The sequence below is a fragment of the Oncorhynchus tshawytscha genome, linkage group LG13 (assembly GCF_018296145.1).
Source record: "Oncorhynchus tshawytscha isolate Ot180627B linkage group LG13, Otsh_v2.0, whole genome shotgun sequence".
NCBI lineage: Eukaryota > Metazoa > Chordata > Actinopteri > Salmoniformes > Salmonidae > Oncorhynchus > Oncorhynchus tshawytscha.
Genome location: NC_056441.1, coordinates 37,279,108 through 37,299,069, shown reverse-complemented (window position 1 = coordinate 37,299,069; position 19,962 = coordinate 37,279,108). Strand labels below are relative to the sequence as shown.

The window sequence follows — 19,962 nt, the reverse complement described above, 5'->3', positions numbered from 1 at the left end:
ACGGGAGCCCCCACCATTGAGAGGTCCAAGGTTGCCACGGTTATTACCCTGCTGACCCGACGGGCGTTGGAGTGGGCTACGGCCGTCATGGAGAGAGGAAAGGAGGAGCTTGGTTCCTATAAGAGGTTCATGGTTCTGTTCAGGGTGGTCTTTGACTATCCTCCAGAGGTCAGACAGGGAGGCGAGCAACTTCTCCAACACCAGCAGGGTGCCCGTACCACTGCGGAGTACGCCCTCACCTTTCAGATTGTGGTAGCCTCCAGCGGATGGAATGAGCCGGCGCTCCACACTCTATTCTGGGGAGGACTGTGCAAAGAGGTCCAAACGGAGTTGGAGTGTCGGGATGACATCCCATCCTTCGACGCACTAAACGCGATGGACATCTGTCTGGATAACCTTATTCGGGAACGGCGGTCCCCACCTCGCCACTCGCCTCCCTCCTTTGGCTGTCCTGAGGCAGAATCTGGGAATTTCATCGACCAGGCCCTTGCCTCCTCCGCCCATCAATCTGTCCCCCATATCGTTAGCCTGTGTTTTGGGACGTAGGTGTGGACATCCGCCAGGCTCTGGAGAGGGAACCCGCTCCTGCTACCTGCCCTCCAGAACGCATCTACGTCCCTACGGGGTAAGAGATTGGCTGTTTACCTAGGCAGACATTCCTCGCACTGGACACCCAGGTATCACCCTCACTATCCAATCGCTCTCCGATAAGCACTGGTGGCCTACCTTGGCGCAGGACGTTGCCCACTATGTCAACTCTTGCTCTGTATGTGCCCAAACCAAATCTCCCGGCATGGTCCAGCAGGGAAACTACTGATAGTTTTACCACTGTTATGGTTGTCGTTGACAGATTCTCAAAATCCTGACATTTAATCCCTCTCTCTGGTCTACCTACCACTCTCCAGGTTGCTGGAGAACGATTCCAGCAGGTCTTCCGGCACTAGGGCAGCCTCACATCTGGGTACCGGCCTCAGTCCAACGGGCAGGTGTAGAGGACCAACCAGGAGCTGGGGAGTTTCCTAAGAAGTCCCTGCCAGGACCAGCAGGGGGAGTGGGCCCAGTTCCTGCGGAATACACCCAGAACTCACTTCGTCACTCCTCCAACCGGCTGACTCCCTTCCAGTGCGTCCTGGGATATCAGCCGGCCCTGGTTCTGTGGACTCCGAGCCAGACCAAGGCCCCTGCAGTGGACTAGTGGTTCAGAGGAGGTGTGGAACTCCACCCACATCAAGGATCAAGGATCTCTCTGTACACATGAGGCTCCAGTGCGCCGTCAGAAGGAACAAGCGGACCACCACCGCAGTGAGGCTCCTGTGTGCCATCCTGGTGATCGCGTCTGGCTCTCCACCAGGAACCTCCCACTCCGCCTACCCTGACAGAAGCAGAGCCCCCGGTTTGTGGGGCCCTTCAAGGTCCTCCGGATGGTCAATGAAGTAACCTATTGTCTAAAACTCCCCAACAACTGCCGGATCTCACCCTCCTTTCATGTTTCCCTCCTCAGGCCAACAGTTCCTGGTTCCCTGGCTGATGCTGTCCCCTGCGACACCCGTCCGCCTCCCCTGGACATCGATGGGACTGCCGCCTATGCCGTTAGGTCCATCCTGGACTCCTGACGTCGTGGGGGTCGGCTCCGGTACCTGGTGGACTGGGAGGGAAACGGTCCTGAGGAGCGTTCTTTGGTCCGAGTGGTGGACATCCTGGAACCCAACATCAACCCGGAATTTCCATCTCCGCCGTCCATACCGGCCTGCTCCTCACCCTCGGGCCGTCCTCCTGGCCAGCGGGGTACTTTCACGCCTACTCCTGCTCCCTCCTTCCGGTGTTCGTCGTCACCGGTCTACTAACCACTGGCCCTGGCACCTATCATTACATACATCTGCTCCCCATCATTACGCACACCTGGTTATCATTTTCTCCTTGATTACTCCCCCTTTATTTAGCCCTCAGTAGACAGCAGCCACTAGGTAGTATTGTTTTCACTCAGATTCTGTACGCTTCTCATGTTTTTGTTCATCTGCATCGATTCATTATTAAACTCATCTTCTGCACCTGCTTCCTGAATCCCAGCATATTCGTTGACCTATTCCTCTGTGCTGGCACAGATCTACTACTCGCAGGGATCCTCTCAGAGTCCCGTGCCCTTAACCCACCCTCCTCTACTTCCTTCACTGCCTGACACCTTATGACACCTTCTGTACTACTCTGATCCTGGCCACCTTAACCTGCCTCTCTCACACCGAACACTTTCGATCCCCAGCAACATGGGCACCCCTACAGTTGACACACAACTTCTTCCACGTAAACTACACATTCCTCTGTCCCATGCCCTCCTGCACACTTCCCACATCTTGGAATTTCCCTCCTACACACTGCTGCAACATGACCATACATGTGACACCTGAAAGACTGCAGTGGGTTCTGCACAAAGCTCTAACAGAATAACTGATATTTCCAAACATGACTTTGACGTAAAGACAATGATTCAAATTTCAAAATGACAGATAGTGACTCCTCTACTTCCCCATGCTCACCACCAGGCCTGCGACACACTAAACGACAGGCGTCACAAACACTGGGAATCTTGACCTTCAATTGCTCCACCTTCGCACTTAATGCTACCCCAGAAATCACTCCTTCAATGGTGCCGTGTTCCTCAGAGCAAAGTAAGAAACCGATCTTGCCCCGAGTTGCATGACATGGAGTGCCCGCTCCTGCTGGGCAAAATAAACACACACAAATATCACAAATCCACTACGGGTTACCTTCACTGACTCAACTGTCCACAACTCCTTTCCCACCCACACTGAAACCACAAATGGATCCGCCAAAAGGCAAGGATTCACTTTCTCCAAAAATGTCACTCCTATTGGACCAGATTTTTCTATATCATATCCATTGATGCAAGGTTCGGGCTCCGAGCTCTTCACCACACCTTCCTTCCACTTTGCTTAACGCCCACTCATTCACTTCCATTTCACCTCCAGAATTTGACCTGCTGTACTGCTCACTCTGTTTGTACTTGCCACCAGTCTTCTTCGCCCCTGATCTCGCACACTATCGCCATCTTCATATACAGTGCATTCGGAAAGTATTCAGACCCCTTTACTTTTTCCACATTTTGTTACGTTACAGCCTTATTCTAGTAGTTTCCCCCCAATCTACAGAAAGTACCCCATAATGACATAGCAAAAACAGGTTTTTATAAATGTTTGCAAATTTATAAACATTTTAAAACTGAAATATCACATTTACCTAAGTATTCAAACCCTTTACTCAGTACTATGTTGAAGAACCTTTGACAGCGATTACAGCCTTGACTATTCTTGGGTATGACACTATACGCTTGTCAGACCTGTATTTGGGGAGTTTCTCCTATTCTTCTCTGCAGATCCTCTCAAGCTCTGTCAGGAAGGATGGGAAGCATTGCTGCACAGCTCTTTTCAGGTCTCTCCAGAGATGTTTGATTGGGTTCAAGTCCGGGCTCTGGCTGGGCCACTCAAGGACATTCAGGGACTTTTCCCGAAGCCACTCGTTGTCCTGTTGGACCCCAGGCTGAAGTCTTGAGCACTCTGGAGCAGGTTTTCATCAAGGATCTCTCTGTACTTTGCTCCATTCATCTTTCCCTCAATCCTGAGTAGTTTACCAGTCCTTGCCGCTGAAAGACATCCCCATAGTATGATGCTGCCACCACCATGCTTCACCGTAGGGATGGTGCCAGGTTTCCTCCAGACATGACGCTTGGCATTCAGGCCAAAGGGTTGTTTCTCATGGTCTGAGAGTCCTTTAAGTGCCTTTTGTCGAACTCCAAGTTGGCTGTCATGTACCTTTTACTGAGGAGTAGCTTTCGTCTGGCCACTCTTTTATAAAAGCCTGATTGGCGGAGTGCTGCAGAGATGGTTTTTCTTCTGGAAGGTTCTCCCATCTCCACAGAGATACTCTGGAGCGCTGTCAGAGTGACCATCGGGTTTTCGGGCACCTCCCTGACCAAGGCTTTTCTCTCCCGATTGCTCAGATTGACCTAATGGCCAGCAGCCAACTTCTTCCATTTAATAATGATGAATGCCAGCTTATTCCATTTAAGAATGATGGATGCCACTGTATTCTTCGGGACCTTCAATGCTGCAGAATTGTTTTGGCTTGGTTTTTGCTCTGACATGTACTGTCAACTCTGGGACTTTATATAGACAGGAGTCTGCCTTTCCAAATCATGTTCAATCAATTGAATTTACCACAGGTGGACTCCAATCAAGTTGTAGAAACATCTCAAGGATGATGAATGGAAACAGGATGCACCTGAGCTCAAATTCGAGTCTCATAGAAAAGGGTCTGAATACTTATGCAAATACTGTATTTCTGTTTTTTTTAATACATTTGCTAAAATTTCTAAACTTATTTTCACTTTGTCGTTATGGGTTATTGTGTGTAGGTTGATGAGGATTTAATTTTTTAAAATCCATTTTAGAATAAGGCTGTAAAGTAACAAATTGTAGTAAAAGGGAAGGGGTCTGAATACTTTCCGAATGCACTGTATATACAAGGAGTACCAGTACTGTGTAAATGTGCAGGGGTACGAGGTAATTGATGTAATTCAGCATGTACATGTGGCACTGGCAGCTGGTGGGGGAAACTGTAGGAGGATGGGCTCATTGTAATGGCTGGAATTTAAGAAATGGAATGGAGTCCAGTGAGTGTGATGCCAGTGCAAAAACAATTAAGATAATGAAATAAATAATAAAGTGGGTAGGCAGTCTCATGGCTTGGGGGTAGAAGCTGTTCAGGTGCCTTTTGGTCAGGGACACATTTTTTAAACCTTAATGTGCCTTAGACTGCAGCACTACTCGGGAGCCCAATATTCAATTTGAATGAGTGTATGAGATTATTAGACTGATAAGGGTTACACGGACCGTTAATGTGAAATGACTATGACTTACATCAAAAAATAGTTTCAAAAAAACACAAAGAAATGCTTGTTTACAAAAAAAACACATCAGGAGATTCCCCATATGTAAATACTTCTGGGCGGAGATACGCATGCGCAGGTGCTATTCCTGTCTAAATCGGGAGATACGTCGACGTTGTTGAATCGCCATTTTAGAAAGAAGGAGAGCTGTTTGGAACAACAGCAGTCAGTTAGCTACTTGCTTCAACGTTATAGTACATATTTTTATTTTATCCAGTGATCCTACAACGCAGAAATGTCTCGGGACAGATTTAACCTTAACGTTAGAGGAAATAATCGTGGAGTTGGATTTCAACGCCGGGGAGGTGCTGGCCCGATGCGAGGTGGAATGGGTAACATGAATAATTTCAGACAAAACCAACACCCTTTTCAAAGAGGGCCTCATCCCGGTAACTTTGTAAAACCACCCAACCAGATACCTCAGATAACCCCTCAGAAGCCACCCGCACCAACTCTTTCCCAGCCAGGCGCTCAAGCGATTCGGCCACCACCTACTCCTGGCCCTGCGCTAACCATGAAGGGCCCCATACAGCAACAGCAGGCCGCTGCCACAGTAGCTCCGGCCACCGCAGCAGCAGCAACTCCGACGGCCGCAGCAGCAGCAACTCCGAAGGCCGCAGCAGCAGCAACTCCGATGGCCGCACCTCCCGCGGCCGCAGCAACAGCGCCTGCGGCTCAACCAAAAATGCAGTCCCCACCTCCGAAGCCTGTTCCTCCGAAACCCGCACTTTCATCTCCCCCACCAAACCAAATTAAAAAACCCGCTCTCTCATCTCCCCCACCAAACCAGATGAATAGGAACCAGCAAAGACCAGGACCCGGCAACGCCAATGGGAATGGGAATAAATCTGCACCCGCAAACAAAAAACCTGAACCTCAAACGCAGATGAACACTTCAAATGAGGCCGAGGAAGCCCACCCCCCCAATGTGAGTAACGACGTTAGCCAGCCATGCTAGCTAACATTCCGTAATTAGTATTTTAGCTACTTAGCTAAAAGACAGGGTATTATATCTAACGTTAGATATGCATATGTATTATGTGAAATAAGTGGGTCAATGACATTGGGCTAGTTAAGCGTTCCATTCACACGCTGCGGAGTTAGCCTGCTAACGTAACTAGCTAGGCTAGTTGGCTACATGGGAGGCACGTCGGCCATTTTGTGAGAATCGGGTACATTTCCACAATGTTACTGAAAGCGGATTAATAGATATGCATCCACACACTACGTAAAGTTTCGAGGAAAGCCACCGTGGAGACACAAATGTAACATTTGTGGTGCAGCGGGGAATCATTTGTTTGTAACAAAATTACACATCAATACATGGCCATTGCTGTTACACAGTGAGACAGGCAACCGGTGGAAAAAAACAAAGGAATAAGAAACAAGGCGATGAGACATTAACAGACATTCAGAAACATTCCTCATAATAATTAAAGTTTAACAAGTTTGAGGGATTTATATAATTGTTGCAGTTCAATACGGGAAAAATGCTCATGTTATTTTCCAAGCCCATTTTCATTCTTTAGTATATTTGGCCAGGAAAATAATTATTTTAATATGCTAGTTGTGCATTACAAAGATGGGCATAATGCCATTTAATATCATCAAAGGTGAAGATGGATATGTTGTGAGTATTTATATACGACCATTGATGACTTTCAAGTTATAGATTCCTAGAATGGTGGCATAAATGCTAGATAGATTCTCAATCAATGTTTTTTAACTTTTTGTGCAAGAAATCGTAAACTGGGCAGGTGGAGGAAACTGATCAAATTGAGTGCTTTATCTTTTGGGTAAACCGGACAATTGGGGTGAAGAGTGTCTCTTCAACAACTCAATCAATAGCCTATAAACTTTCATGATCATAGTCTTTTCACTAATTGAGGTTTCTGAATATAATGCGTTTTATTCCTCAAAATAAATATAAATATAACAGAATTGACCTTTTTGATTTTAGAAGATGAAAGGGGACTGACTTGGGTAAATGGTTCCAGTTAAAATTCCAGCTGACTTAAATAACAATAACAAGATAAAAAAAACATTCAGATAGGAAGGTGGGGACAATTTCAGTGAAAAACATAAGAGGGCAACAGTACTTGTGCAGATGAAGTCACCCAGGTGTACCACACAAGTGGCCAAATTGGTGAAGGTATACATTTTGAAAGAAAGAACTATATACAAAATACCAAAATGGTATTCTAATCCCCCCAAAAAAAAAATGAAGAAAAAAATATATACATCTACAAAATAGCGTGGGTAACTATTTACACACTTTCAATATTTGGAAGACCCTCTGTCCTCTATCAAATCAAATGTATTTATATAGCCCTTCGTACATCAGCTAATATCTCAAAGTGCTCTACAGAAACCCAGCCTAAAACCCCAAACAGCAAGCAATGCAGGTGTAGAAGCATGGTGGCTAGGAAAAACTCCCTAGAGGCCAGAACCTAGGACGAAACCTAGAGGAACCAGGCTATGAGGGGTGGCCAGTCCTCTTCTGGCTGTGCCGGGTGGAGATTATAACAGAACATGGCCGAGATTTTCAAATGATCATAGATGAACAGCAGGGTCAGACACTAATAATCAGTGGTTGTAGAGGGTGCAACAGGACAGCACCTCCAAGAGTAAGTAAATATGAACGGTTTAGGGTTCCATAGCAGCAGGCAGAACAGTTGAAACTGGAACAGCAGTTTCAACTGGTGGACTGGGGACAGCAAGAAGTCATCATGCCAGGTAGTCCTGACGCATGTTCCTAGGGCTCAGGTCCTCTTGAGAGAGAAAGGAGAGAATTAGAGAGAGCATACTTAAATTCACACTGGACACCGGATAAGACAGGATAAGTACTCCAGATATAACAAACTGACCCTAGCCCCCCGACACATACACTACTGCAGCATAAATTCTGGAGGCTGAGACTGGATGGGCCAGGAGACACTGTGGCCCCATCCGATCCGATGAGACCCCCGGACAGGGCCAAACAGGAAGGATATCACCCCACCCACTTTGCCAAAGCTCTATTGTGCTGCTGATGCCAGGTGCCATAGCAGTCTCTTTCTGCTGTAAAGCACAGGGTCACCAAGCAGGTGATGGGGGACTTCATCTTGCAAACAACACAGCGTCTCCATGCTGCGACCTTTTGGCCCTTTGGCAAATCCATGCCTGCAGAAATGCATTTGGTCAGATGAACACTTGTGGCAGGAGCAGAAGGGACTTAGGTAGAGGGGCCAGAATGTGGTGCTGTAGCTAGCAAGCTCCTTGATGAGCAGCTCTTTGAAGGCTTTCTGTGAGAGGAAGGGCTTTCCCCGGCTCTTAGCCATTTCCTTGTGTAGGATTAATGCATTCACCACAGCAATGTCGATGAAATGATAGAAGAAAGTCTTGTACCATTTCATTGTCTTATGGAGAACATTGTAATAGCCTATCGGCACATATGATAGGTCCACACCTCCCTTTACTGCAGTTGGAATGGGGTCATTTTTGGTGGCCCATGCCCCGGCACCGTCCTTCACAAGTCTGACGACGTGATCCACACTGAAGGACTTGTGCCCAACAATCCACATCACCACCTCTCTGGTATCCATCCACTTTACAAACAGCAGGCCATCTTCACCGATCCATTGCATGGTCCCCCGCTCAGTCCGCTTAGGCATGTCGTTCACCTTCGTCTTCGGAAAGCCAACCCTGTTGGTACGAATGGTGCCACAAGCCCACACTTCCCGCTTCCTACGGTCTGCAAACAGGGTAGGGCTTGTGTAGATGTTATCCACAAACAGTTTGTAGCCCTTCCCTGGCAGTTGAAAATCCAATAACTCCATTACAGAGTCAAAGCTAAGTCCCTTACCGGTAGCATAACTGTTCTTCCCCTCATAGACAAAAAAATTCCATATGTAGGTACACACAGAATCAGCCAACACATACAGCTTGTAACCCCACTTGGATGGTTTGTTCCTCATTTATTGTTTGAGGCCATTTCTGGCCTTTGAGGTACCATCCTCTCGTCTATTGACACATTCTGGGCTGGCTGAAAGTAGGTTTTGCAGGCCTCAACAGTGCTGTAGTAGTAGAAAGGTTTTATTTTGCACAGTCTATCAAATGTTGCTGTGCCTCTCTTCTTGTCATTCGCTTCATCAACCTTTGGGTCACTGATGTGAAGCGCCTGTGAGGGAACCAGAAACGTTTTGCAGGACGTAAGTCATGGGGAAAGGCAGTTGGTAGAGAGATGATGTTTTCCGGTAGTCCCTCAGGCTTTTCAGCTTCACCAGCCCCATGTAGACAACCAGTGCAAGGTAGCAGAAAAAGTCACGAAGTGACGATGTATTGGGTGAAAAACAGCTGAGAAAGCTGAAGGGGGCTGTACATTGCAGTCAAGTTCAGCTGAGGTCCTGGCTTCCTTTTTGGCCTAAATGTTGGTTGAGGTGGCTCCACATCATCTTCTAGGACAGTGTGCCAACGCCCTTCTCTCCCTTCGTTAGCAGGTGGCACACTTCCTCTCCTCCGCTTTGTCAGTGCCTTCACACCTCTAGATGGCCCGGGAGGTGTGGAGCTGGAGACAACAGGTGTCCGGCTAGATGAACCAGCTTTAGTGGGGGATGGACACCTTGGCACTGGGAGCTCCCATTCGGAGTCAGTGTAACTGAAAGAAGATGTTCAGTTAGAATAGTTTCACATATCAGCCCTGTATCAACAGGTATAATAAACAGATATATAGAGTACAGGGAACATAAAGTGATGTTCCATTTCACTTTGGCCATTGTTCTGGGCCTGCCTCAAATAGGCTATTTCATGTGGGGGTGGGGTGGAGTGGCAGACACATGCATCTCGACCATGCTCCCTCTAATCCATAATATGTAGACTGCGTGGAGGAAGCATGGTCGCTGTGTTGCGATGTGTGGGTTTGGTGTTACATTCTACTCCATTCCATTTTTATTTATATATATACATATACATACACACAGGCTATGGCCCACATACATACAAACACCCCCACCTACAACGCATAGCCAATGTGTACTTTACACATTTCATTACATTTTTATATATTGCAAATAAAATGTTTTTAAAAATCACAATATTTTATATTATTAATTTCAAACAACGGCATTAGCCTGAGAAGAATTTACCAGTCCAAAACAATCTCCTCTCCGTTCAAAAATATGCTTCCATTTTGGCGTCATAGCTATGGTCGCTAACTGAATCGTCTTCCAAAAGCAGATCTGTTTCTCTCACGATCAATTTCCTCTATAATTTTGTCTACACTCGTATATCTAGTCTTAGATTGAGCTGATTCGCCATGATGTTCGATATATAAACAGCTGAAGATGTGCGTTATCTAAATAGTGCTGTGCGTAACAAGCTTGGCTCCTTTCGGTATGAATCTTCAATGGCGAATGACCGTCTTTACGCAGGAGTTTACTACATGGGTTGGTCTTCCAACACATAATCATTACATATTGCCGTTTACCTCGGCTCATTGGCTATCTACCCAGCTAGATTTCAAGACGATCAGTGGTCATTGGTTAAAATAGTCAATCAACGAAACAGCGGTCATATCATTGGTGCACAATGATGTCATTACTTGTCTTCAAATCGGTTTCTTTTCAGTCAATACGTCCCGTGGAATGACCCATCGAGTTTGGTTGTGTTGCAAACAAACCAGTTGATTGCATTGAAACCAACCATGACTGGATACCGTTTACCTTTGATGAGCTTCGGATGTTTTCACTCATGAGACTCCCAGTTAGATAGCAAATGTTCCTTTTTTCCAAAAATATTATTTTTTTAGGCGAAATAGCGCCGTTTGTTCTTCACCTTTGGCTGAGAAATCGACCGGAAATTGCGGCCACAAAAACGTCTAAAAATATTCAAAATTAGCTCCATAATATTGTCAGAAACATGGCAAACGTTGTTTATAATCAATCCTCAAGGTGTTTTTCAAATATCTATTCGATAATATATCTACCGGGACAATTGGCTTTTCAGTAGGACCGAAAGGAAAAATGGCTACCTCTGTATTTTACGCAAGAATCACTGAGAGCCATCAGGTGACCACTTACGCAATATAGTCGCTTACGCTCATTCTTCAACATAAATGCGTGAAACTAGGTCAAAATGCTGTAGACACCTTGGGGAATACGTAGAAAAAGGAATCTGGTTGATAGCTCAATAGGGACACATCGGAACGCAGAGCTTTCAAAACATGAGTCACTTCCGGATTGCATTTTTCTCAGGCTTTCGCCTGCAATATCAGCTCTGTTATACTCACAGACAATATTTTTACAGTTTTGGAAACTTTAGTGTTTTATATCCTAAGTGGTCACTTATATGCATATTCTAGCATATTGTCCTGACCAAATAGCCCGTTTACTTTGGGAACATAATTTTTCCAAAAATGAAAATACTGCCCCCTAGTTACAAGAAGTTAATAACTATTTATGTGCACCGTATGTTGTCAAATTTAATCTCGCTAACGGGTTCGGTGCGCAGGGAGGTTTAAAAAAATTCTCCCCGAACCCAAAAGTAGAGTTCTAAATAAAGTTGTGCTCTAAAGTGTCAAAAGCCCTTAAACAGTATAACTCCATCTTCTATGAACTGTCCTAATTTATTTATTTAAATTGACTGATTAACTAAGTGAATTTGTTTCAATTGTTGCATGTTTATTTTCGTTCACTATCAGAATCTTAACTTTCTTAACACTGCTCTAGGCTTAACAGAGTTATCAAAAAAGGAATCTAAGTCGCCTTCTGATGAGGTTGTTACAGTGAAAGTGTATTTAGTTATTAATATTAATTAGTTATTACAACTTAACTCAACTTTCTAGAGTTTTTCCCTGTTAACACTATCAACGTTTCCCTTTACTGTGGCAATTGTGATCGAATCAAAACAATATTAGACACTTTCTCAATGCAACAGACCAAAACAAACTATGCAATAGATTTGGTTGTAGGCAGAAAATGTCGTAGTAGGATTCTATTGTATTGACACGCACTACTCGGGTTATTAGCCCAGTTATAGATCATTGATAGTCAGCAATAGGGGAGCGATTGCTTCCAACAAGAGCACGAAATGTGTACATTTCTAGACATTTGAAAAGCGAGTCATCAGGAGCGACATAATCACCGAATTAATGTTAACCATAGTTATGTTCTAGTAACAGAATATCAAGGGCATTTGTCAGGCTAAACATTGTAGTATTGGAATCTGAACTGAACGTTGAATCTGTCTGTAGGAGTTGAGAGCGACATTGTCCTCGTTGCGCAGACCTGGCGAGAAGACGTACACTCAACGATGCCGCCTTTTCATTGGAAACCTTCCCAACGATATCTCAGATGACACATTCAAGAAGCTGTTTGCAAAGTATGGCGAGCCCAGTGAGATTTTCATCAACAAAAACAAAGGCTTTGGCTTCATACGCCTTGTAAGTGCACTACACTAGTTAACATAAACATTGTCCTTTTGGTAGTTATAAATGTTGTAATTTTTGATCTTTAATGCCTTGTCTAGAGTAAACCGGACAATTAGGTTGAAGGTTGTCGCTTTTGACTACTTTTTAACCATTTAATCTTAAAACTACCCACTAACAACTCAATCAAATTAAAAGCGTAATTTCTACCATTCCAGGAATCCCGTGCATTGGCTGAGATAGCTAAAGCTGAGTTGGATGATGTACCCATGAAAGGCAGACCGCTTCGGGTGCGCTTTGCAACTCACTCGGCTGCACTGTCTGTGAAGAATTTATCACCTTTTGTTTCCAATGAGCTACTGGAGGAGGCCTTTTCCCAGTTTGGAGTGGTGGAGAGGGCTGTGGTAATTGTAGATGATCGCGGGCGCTCCACTGGCAAGGGCATTGTCGAATTTGCCTCTAAACCTGCTGCACGAAAGGCCCTGGATCGTTGCAATGATGGAGTCTTCTTGCTCACCACGTAAGTGATTTACATGAATTTGGTACCATTCAGTAGAACATGAAATGCAAATGAATCTTTCTCCTAAAGGCTCACATGCTGTAATTAATTGGTACTTTTGATGTCTTAGGTCACCTCGTCCAATCGTCGTTGAGCCCCTTGAACAATACGATGATGAGGATGGTCTGCCAGAGAAACTGGCACAGAAGAACCACAACTATCATAAGTAACCCTCACCTCATATAACTAAATAGCCTTAAATCAATAGCATATGGCTTTTTGTGTTTTCTTATTACCTCCCCCACAGCATTCCTTTGATGTTAATATTGAGGTATTTATTTTTTACATTTAAAAAAATGTATTTAACCTTTTATTTCACTAGCAAGTCCGTTAAGAACAAATTCTTATTTACAATGGAACAGTGGGTGTGAACTGCCTTGTTCAGGAGCAGAACGGCAGATATTTACCTTGTCACCTCGGGGGATTCGATCTAGCAACCTTTTGGTCACTGGCCCAACGCTCTTAACCACTAGACTACCTGCCACCCTGCCCCCAAAGTTATGGAACTTTAGCTATTATAGCTAGGTGCTTTCCACAGGGCATGAAAATGACACTAACACCATCAGTCCTGAGATCCCAGCAAAAATCTGCTAACTTTCATTTATATACATGACCTATCCTAATATCTAGCATCAAAATGAAGTGTTTTACCATTTCATTTGCAGAACAACCAGGGCTACAAGTTGATTTCATGAGTTTAATTGATGAATGTCAAAAAAATGAGTTCCGCCAAAGCAAAAACCTGATAAATAATGAATTTGTGTGCTCACTGGGAAACTAATATCGAACTAGTCAGTGACAACTGTTTGGCATTTGTGATAGCAACTATGTGCGCTTATACAGTGAATTCGGAAAGTATTTAGACCCCTTGATCTTATCAACATTTTGCTACGTTACAGCCTTATTCTAAAATGGATGAAATAATTTATCTTCCACCTAAACACAATACTCCATAATGACAAAGCGAAGACAGTTGAAGAATCAGGAAGATGGAATTGTCAGATTTGCCAAATGGAGGGTGGGGGAGACCTTTGTATGCATCTCTGTGTGTGGAGTAAAGGTGTTGTAGGATTTTTTTTCCCCAAGGTTGCACAAAATTTGGTGACATTGATTTGCCTGGATTATCAGGTCCCCGGCCACTAGGAGCGCCGCTTCTGGGTCAGCAATTTCATCTTTGCTAATGACAGCTTCTAACCCCCTGGTTGGTAGGATAATCTTAGGTCATCAATTGTATTTGCCATTGATTAGCAGGTTAGCAATCATGATTGAAATTGGGCTCCGGTGCATCCTGTTTCTTGATGTTTCCACAACTTGATTGGAGTCCAACTGTGTTAAATTCAAATGATTGGACATGATGGAAAGGCATACACCTGTCCTATTTAAGATTCCACAGTTGACAGTGCATGTTAGAGCCAAAACCATGCCATGAGGTATTGTCCGCATAGCTCTGAGACAGGATTGTGTCTGCAGCATTGAAGGTCCCCAAGAACACAGTGGCCTCCATCATTCTTAAGTGGAATAAGTTTGGAACCACCAAGACTCTTCCTAGAGCAGGCTGCATGGCCAAACTGAGCTATTGGGGGAGAAGGGCCTTAGTCGGCGAGGTGACCAAGAACCCTATGGTCACTGACACAGCTCCGGAGTTCCTCTGTGGAGATGGGATAACCTTCCAGAAGGACAAGCATTTCTGTAGCATTCCACCAATCAGGCCTTTATGGTAGTGGCCTGAAGGATGCCACTCCTTAGTAAAAAGCACATGACAGCCAGCTTGGAGTTTGCCAGAAGGCAACTAAAAGACTCAGGAACAAGATCTTCTGGTATGATTACACCAAGATTGAACGCTTTGGCCTAAATGACAAGCGCCAGTTCAGGAGGAAACCTAGCACCATCCCTACGGTGAAGCATGGTGGTTGCAGCATCATGCTGTGGGGGTGTTTTTCAGGGACTAGGAGACTAGTCAGGATCGAGGCAAAGATGAAAGGAGCAAAGACAGAGGTGTCCTTGATGAAAACCCACTCCAGAGCACTCAGGACCTCCGTCTGGGGTGAAGGTTCGCCTTCCAACAGGACAACGACTGTAGGCACACAGTCGATGCAGGAGTGGGTTCGGGACAAGTCTCTGAATGTCCTTGAGTGGCCCAGCCAGAGCCCGCACTTGAACCTGATCAAACATCTCTGGATCGACCTGAAGATAGAGGTGCTGCGACGCTCCTCATCCAACCTGACAGCTCTTAAGAGGATCTGCAGAGAACTGTGGTGTGCCAAGCTAAGGTGTCAAGCTTGTAACATCATACCCAATGAAGACTCGAGGCTGTAAGCACTGCCAGAGGTGCTTCAACAAAGTACTGAGTAAAGGGTCTGAATACTTCAAATGTGTGATCATTTTTATACTTGCAAAAATGTCTTAACCTGTTTATGCTTTGTCAATATGGGATATTGTGTGTAGATTGAGGGGGACATAACTATTTAATACATTTTAGAATAAGGCTGTAATTTAACAAAGTGGAAAAAGTGAAGGTGTCTGAATACTTTATGAATGCACTGTATATTATGGACACAATGTTTTCCAATCTTCTATGTAGAAAAAAAACATAACTTCAAACAACTCTTTTGTAGTTTGTGAGCGCCATAGAGCAAAACATGTTACATGTTTGTAAGAGTGTCTGCTTTTCATAGATGGCTTTTAAGTTTGTATAAAAGACCCGGCCTGGGCCTCTTCAGGATCCGCCCTTGTCTCACCAACACCACTCTAGCTCAGCCCCCTGTTAATTACGCGTGCCTAATTATCCATGGATTGAAATGGACGAATCCAAAAGTCTGTAGCTCAAACACACAATGTTTGAAGGGGGTTAAATCAAATCAAATTTATTTATATAGCCCTTCGTACATCAGCTGATATCTCAAAGTGCTGTACAGAAACCCAGCCTAAAACCCCAAACAGCAAGCAATGCAGGTGTAGAAGCACGGTGGCTAGGAAAAACTCCCTAGAAAGGCCAAAACCTAGAGAGGAACCAGGCTATGTGGGGTGGCCAGTCCTCTTCTGGCTGTGCCGGGTGGAGATTATAACAGAACATGGCCAAGATGTTCAAATGTTCATAAATGACGAGCATGGTCGTATAATAATAAGGCAGAACAGTTGAAACTGGAGCAGCAGCACGGTCAGATGGACTGGGGACAGCAAGGAGTCATCATGTCAGGTAGTCCTGGGGCATGGTCCTAGGGCTCAGGTCCTCCGAGAGAGAGAAAAAAAGAGAGAATTAGAGAGCGCTTATGTGGGGTGGCCAGTCCTCTTCTGGCTGTGCCGGGTGGAGATTATAACAGAACATGGCCAAGATGTTCAAATGTTCATAAATGATCAGCATGTTCGAATAATAAGGCAGAACAGTTGAAACTGGAGCAGCAGCACGGCCAGGTGGACTGGGGACAGCAAGGAGTCATCATGTCAGGTAATCCTGGGGCATGGTCCTAGGGCTCAGGTCCTCTGAGAGAGAGAGAAGGAGAGAATTAGAGAACGCACACTTAAATTCACACAGGACTCCGAATAGGACAGGAGAAGTACTCCAGAAATAACAAACTGACCCTAGCCCCACAAACTACTGCAGCATAAATACTGGAGGCTGAGACAGGAGGGGTCAGGAGACACTGTGGACCCATCCGAGGACACCCCCGGACAGGGCCAAACAGGAAGGATATAACCCCACCCACTTTGCCAAAGCACAGCCCCCACACCACCGTTAGAAGTCTAAGCACTCCTTCCGAGTGGCACAGCAGTCTAAGGTGCTGCATCCCAGTGCTTGAGGCGTCATTACAGATCCCGGTTCAAAGCCGGGGTGTTTTGCAGCCGGCCCTCGACCGGGAGACCCATGAGGCGGCGCACAATTGGCCCAGCGTCGTCCGAGTTAGGGGAGGGTTTGGCTGGCCGGGATGTCCTTGTCCCATTGCTGTAGCGACTCCTGTGGCGGGCTGGGCGCATGCACGCTGACACAGTTGCCAGATGCATAGCGTTTCCTCCGACACATTGATGTGGCTGCCTTCCAGGTTAAGCGAAGAAGAAGCAGTGCTGTTTGGCAGGGTCGTGTTTTGGAGGACCCATGGCTCTCTAGCTTCACCTCTCCCCAGTCTGTACGGGAGTTGCAGCAACAGGACACGACTAAGTGCTGAAGTGGATATTACGAAGTTGGGGAGAGAGTGGGGTAAAAAGTATTCACCCCAAAAAAGTCCAAATGTGCCTGCAGTACAGTGGGTATTCATTGGTCGGGGGTTGGGTTAGCAGATACCACAGTTAAAGACCCATTGCGGTTGTTTTTTTCAGAGAATGATTACCCCTCTTGAGTACCACTTTTTGTTGTATGTCTTGATTACAAGTCGGTTTCTATTCTAACACCTGCAGGGAGCGGGAGGAGCCTCCCAGGTTTGCCCGTCCTGGCACTTTTGAGTTTGAGTACTCTAAGCGTTGGAAGTCCCTGGATGACATGGAGAAGCAGCAGCGACAGCAAGTGGAGAAAAACATCCGCGAAGCCCGTGAGAAACTGGAGGGCGAGATGGACGATGCTTTCCATGTGCACCAGGCCAACATGATCCGCCAAGGCAAGTGTAACTGGACCAGAAACAACCCCTTCTCAAAATGGAAGGCTAGTGAGATGTTGCTGTGTCTTACATGTATGTTCGTACACTGTTTAGATCTGCTGAGGCGTGAGGAGGAGCTACGACGCATGGAGGAGATGCACAGTGCGGAGATGCAGAAGAGGAAAGAGATGCAGCTCAGGTATTGAAACTGGTTTGAATAACTGTTTAACACACAATTTATTGGAGTGTTACTAAAACGTGGCAGTGTGCTTTACAGGCAGGAGGAGGAACGTCGCATACGTGAGGAGGAGACGCTCCGCCAGAGGGAGATTGAGGAGCAAATCCGGCGCAAGCGGGAGGAGGCCTACAGAAGTGGGAACTTCATGGACAATGTAAGCTGAGCAGAGTACCGTATCACCATTCAGACCTTTACATTTGCATTTGAGGAAAATGCGTGTTCTTACGGTATTGATTTTACAGAGGGATATGAGATTGACTCAGGGTGGCGCCATGGGCATGGCTGGTGAGTAGTGAATCTTTATATTTTTAATGATTTGTAAAATAAAAAATAGATGTATTTTCAGCTTGTTGTTTTGAAATGAGAGTAAGAAGTTTGAGACTGGTTTATAAACATATATGACAACATTGCCCCCTAAGGGCTGCCATGACTCATTGTAATGTTTGACATGTAGTCCTGTTGTCCCAACTAGACAATCAATTTGGCTCACCCAACCAGAAGTTCCCCATGGGACTCCAAGGCATGGGTGTACCTAACGCTGGGGGAGCCATGATGCCCAACGAAATGGTAATGTATTCCAAATGGAGTAGAAGACTAATTGGGGGTGGTTTCCTCCACTGGTTGCTGTAGTTGTCATCTGGGAGAGTGAAGTGGATGGTTTTGCTCCGGTCGGCCCAGGTTCGAAGCTTGTGTGCTGACCGTGTCTTCATAGGCGTCTGTACCATGTCGATATTAAATTTGTGCCTAGCAGCTTTCAGCAGCAGCATGTCCCCTCAGTTCCTCCACTCTTACAGCCTGTTTTTCAGCTGAAAATAATCAACCTGTACTAAACCCAGTGAATTGCTTTCTTAAAGCTCCTACTTTGTGTAATAGACCTATTGCAAGCCCTGTCTTGTGTGAGCCAGACAGGCGCATTTTCTTGGCAAGTGGAAAGATGTCATCTAACAGCATTTTTTTTGGTGGAAAACCTTTTTAGTTGAAACACTTGACCATACTGTCATTGAACTTCAAGCGATCACATGAAATGGTGTCTCGGTGTAACCTGGAAGTATTTTTTTAGGGGCTTCAGTGTGAAAAGTGAACTTCCTCCAATGTTCTCTTGTGGCATGGCAGTTGTTTTAACATTTTCCCGGCCACCACCATGTCCAAGCAATTCAAATGATGGGGTTTTTAGTGCAGGTTGCTTTTTGAAGCAAACATGTCTTTTGACATAACATTAAGCTAAAGAGTAAGCTCTTTTAGTGCAACTTGCAAAACACAATACGAAGAACTGATGGTGACAGGCATTGCCCTGGGACTGCTTGCTGGATACCTGTACTATTTGTACCCTGTGGGTGAAATGATGCCCAGAATGTGATTAAGGCATCCACATTAGGCCTATGGCAGGCAGGTGTATTAATGTCCTTTTGTGTTATAGGTTACATACAATTAGTAAGTTGACCAGTTCGATGTCTGGTTGGTAACTTAGAAATGGTCTGACGCAAAGCTGTTCAAGTCCATTAAAATGGATACAGCTTGTGCTTTGTATAAGTTGGTATACTGTCAAGGATATATCAATTAATGTAATGGAACACAGCTATTTTGACGTAAGGGTGGCAAACAATCTGATAGAAAAACAACACAGCTGGTCGGCTGCTTTTGCAATGGGTGAGCAGTTATTGGTATTCAATAATGGATAGTACAGTTCGACAACGTATCTAGTGTATTTCTTACTGATAGCACCACATCCGTTTTTCTGTTCTTCACTGCAAGCAATGCAGTATGAACCTAACTTTTAGTGCAGTGATCGCAGAGATCCTCTTACCCAGAATGTAAGATGGCTAGTAGACATGTTACTGGCTTGACTAGCTGTTCTTGCCGCTACAAGGTTAGAGGTTTTAGGTTGTAGTTAATATAGTCCTATTTATAGTCCTGTAAATACTATTTCTATACGGCAGGGTAGCCTAGTGGTTAGAGTGTTGGACTAGTAACCGGAAGGTTGTGAGTTCAAACCCCCGAGCTGACAAGGTACAAATCTGTCATTCTGCCCCTGAATGAGGCAGTTAACCCACCGTTCCTAGGCCGTCATTGAAAATAAGAATGTGCTCTTAACTGACTTGCCTAGTTAAATAAAGGTATACATTTTTTTTTTACGATTTCCGATTGTTATGAAAACTTGAAATCGGCCCTAATTAATCTGCCATTCCGATTAATCGGTCAACCTCTAGTTCCAACCCATGGTTTCTAATCTGTTTTGGT

General features: G+C 45.2%; 1 protein-coding gene across 2 annotated transcripts in view; it reads left to right on the top strand.

Moving 5' to 3' along the window:
• Positions 1 to 5,065: 5,065 nt before the first annotated feature.
• The window catches only part of LOC112264857 (splicing factor, proline- and glutamine-rich), a 28,240-nt gene continuing 13,343 nt past the window's right edge, over positions 5,066 to 19,962 (top strand). For both annotated transcript variants that reach the window (XM_042295699.1, XM_042295698.1), the window contains exons 1-9: positions 5,066 to 5,888; positions 12,189 to 12,377; positions 12,581 to 12,882; positions 12,992 to 13,087; positions 17,311 to 17,507; positions 17,601 to 17,685; positions 17,764 to 17,878; positions 17,967 to 18,009; positions 18,197 to 18,291. In XM_042295699.1, the coding sequence (XP_042151633.1) occupies positions 5,196 to 5,888; positions 12,189 to 12,377; positions 12,581 to 12,882; positions 12,992 to 13,087; positions 17,311 to 17,507; positions 17,601 to 17,685; positions 17,764 to 17,878; positions 17,967 to 18,009; positions 18,197 to 18,291 (1,815 nt within the window). In that variant the 5' untranslated portion in view covers positions 5,066 to 5,195. The remainder of the gene's footprint in view (positions 5,889 to 12,188; positions 12,378 to 12,580; positions 12,883 to 12,991; positions 13,088 to 17,310; positions 17,508 to 17,600; positions 17,686 to 17,763; positions 17,879 to 17,966; positions 18,010 to 18,196; positions 18,292 to 19,962) is intronic.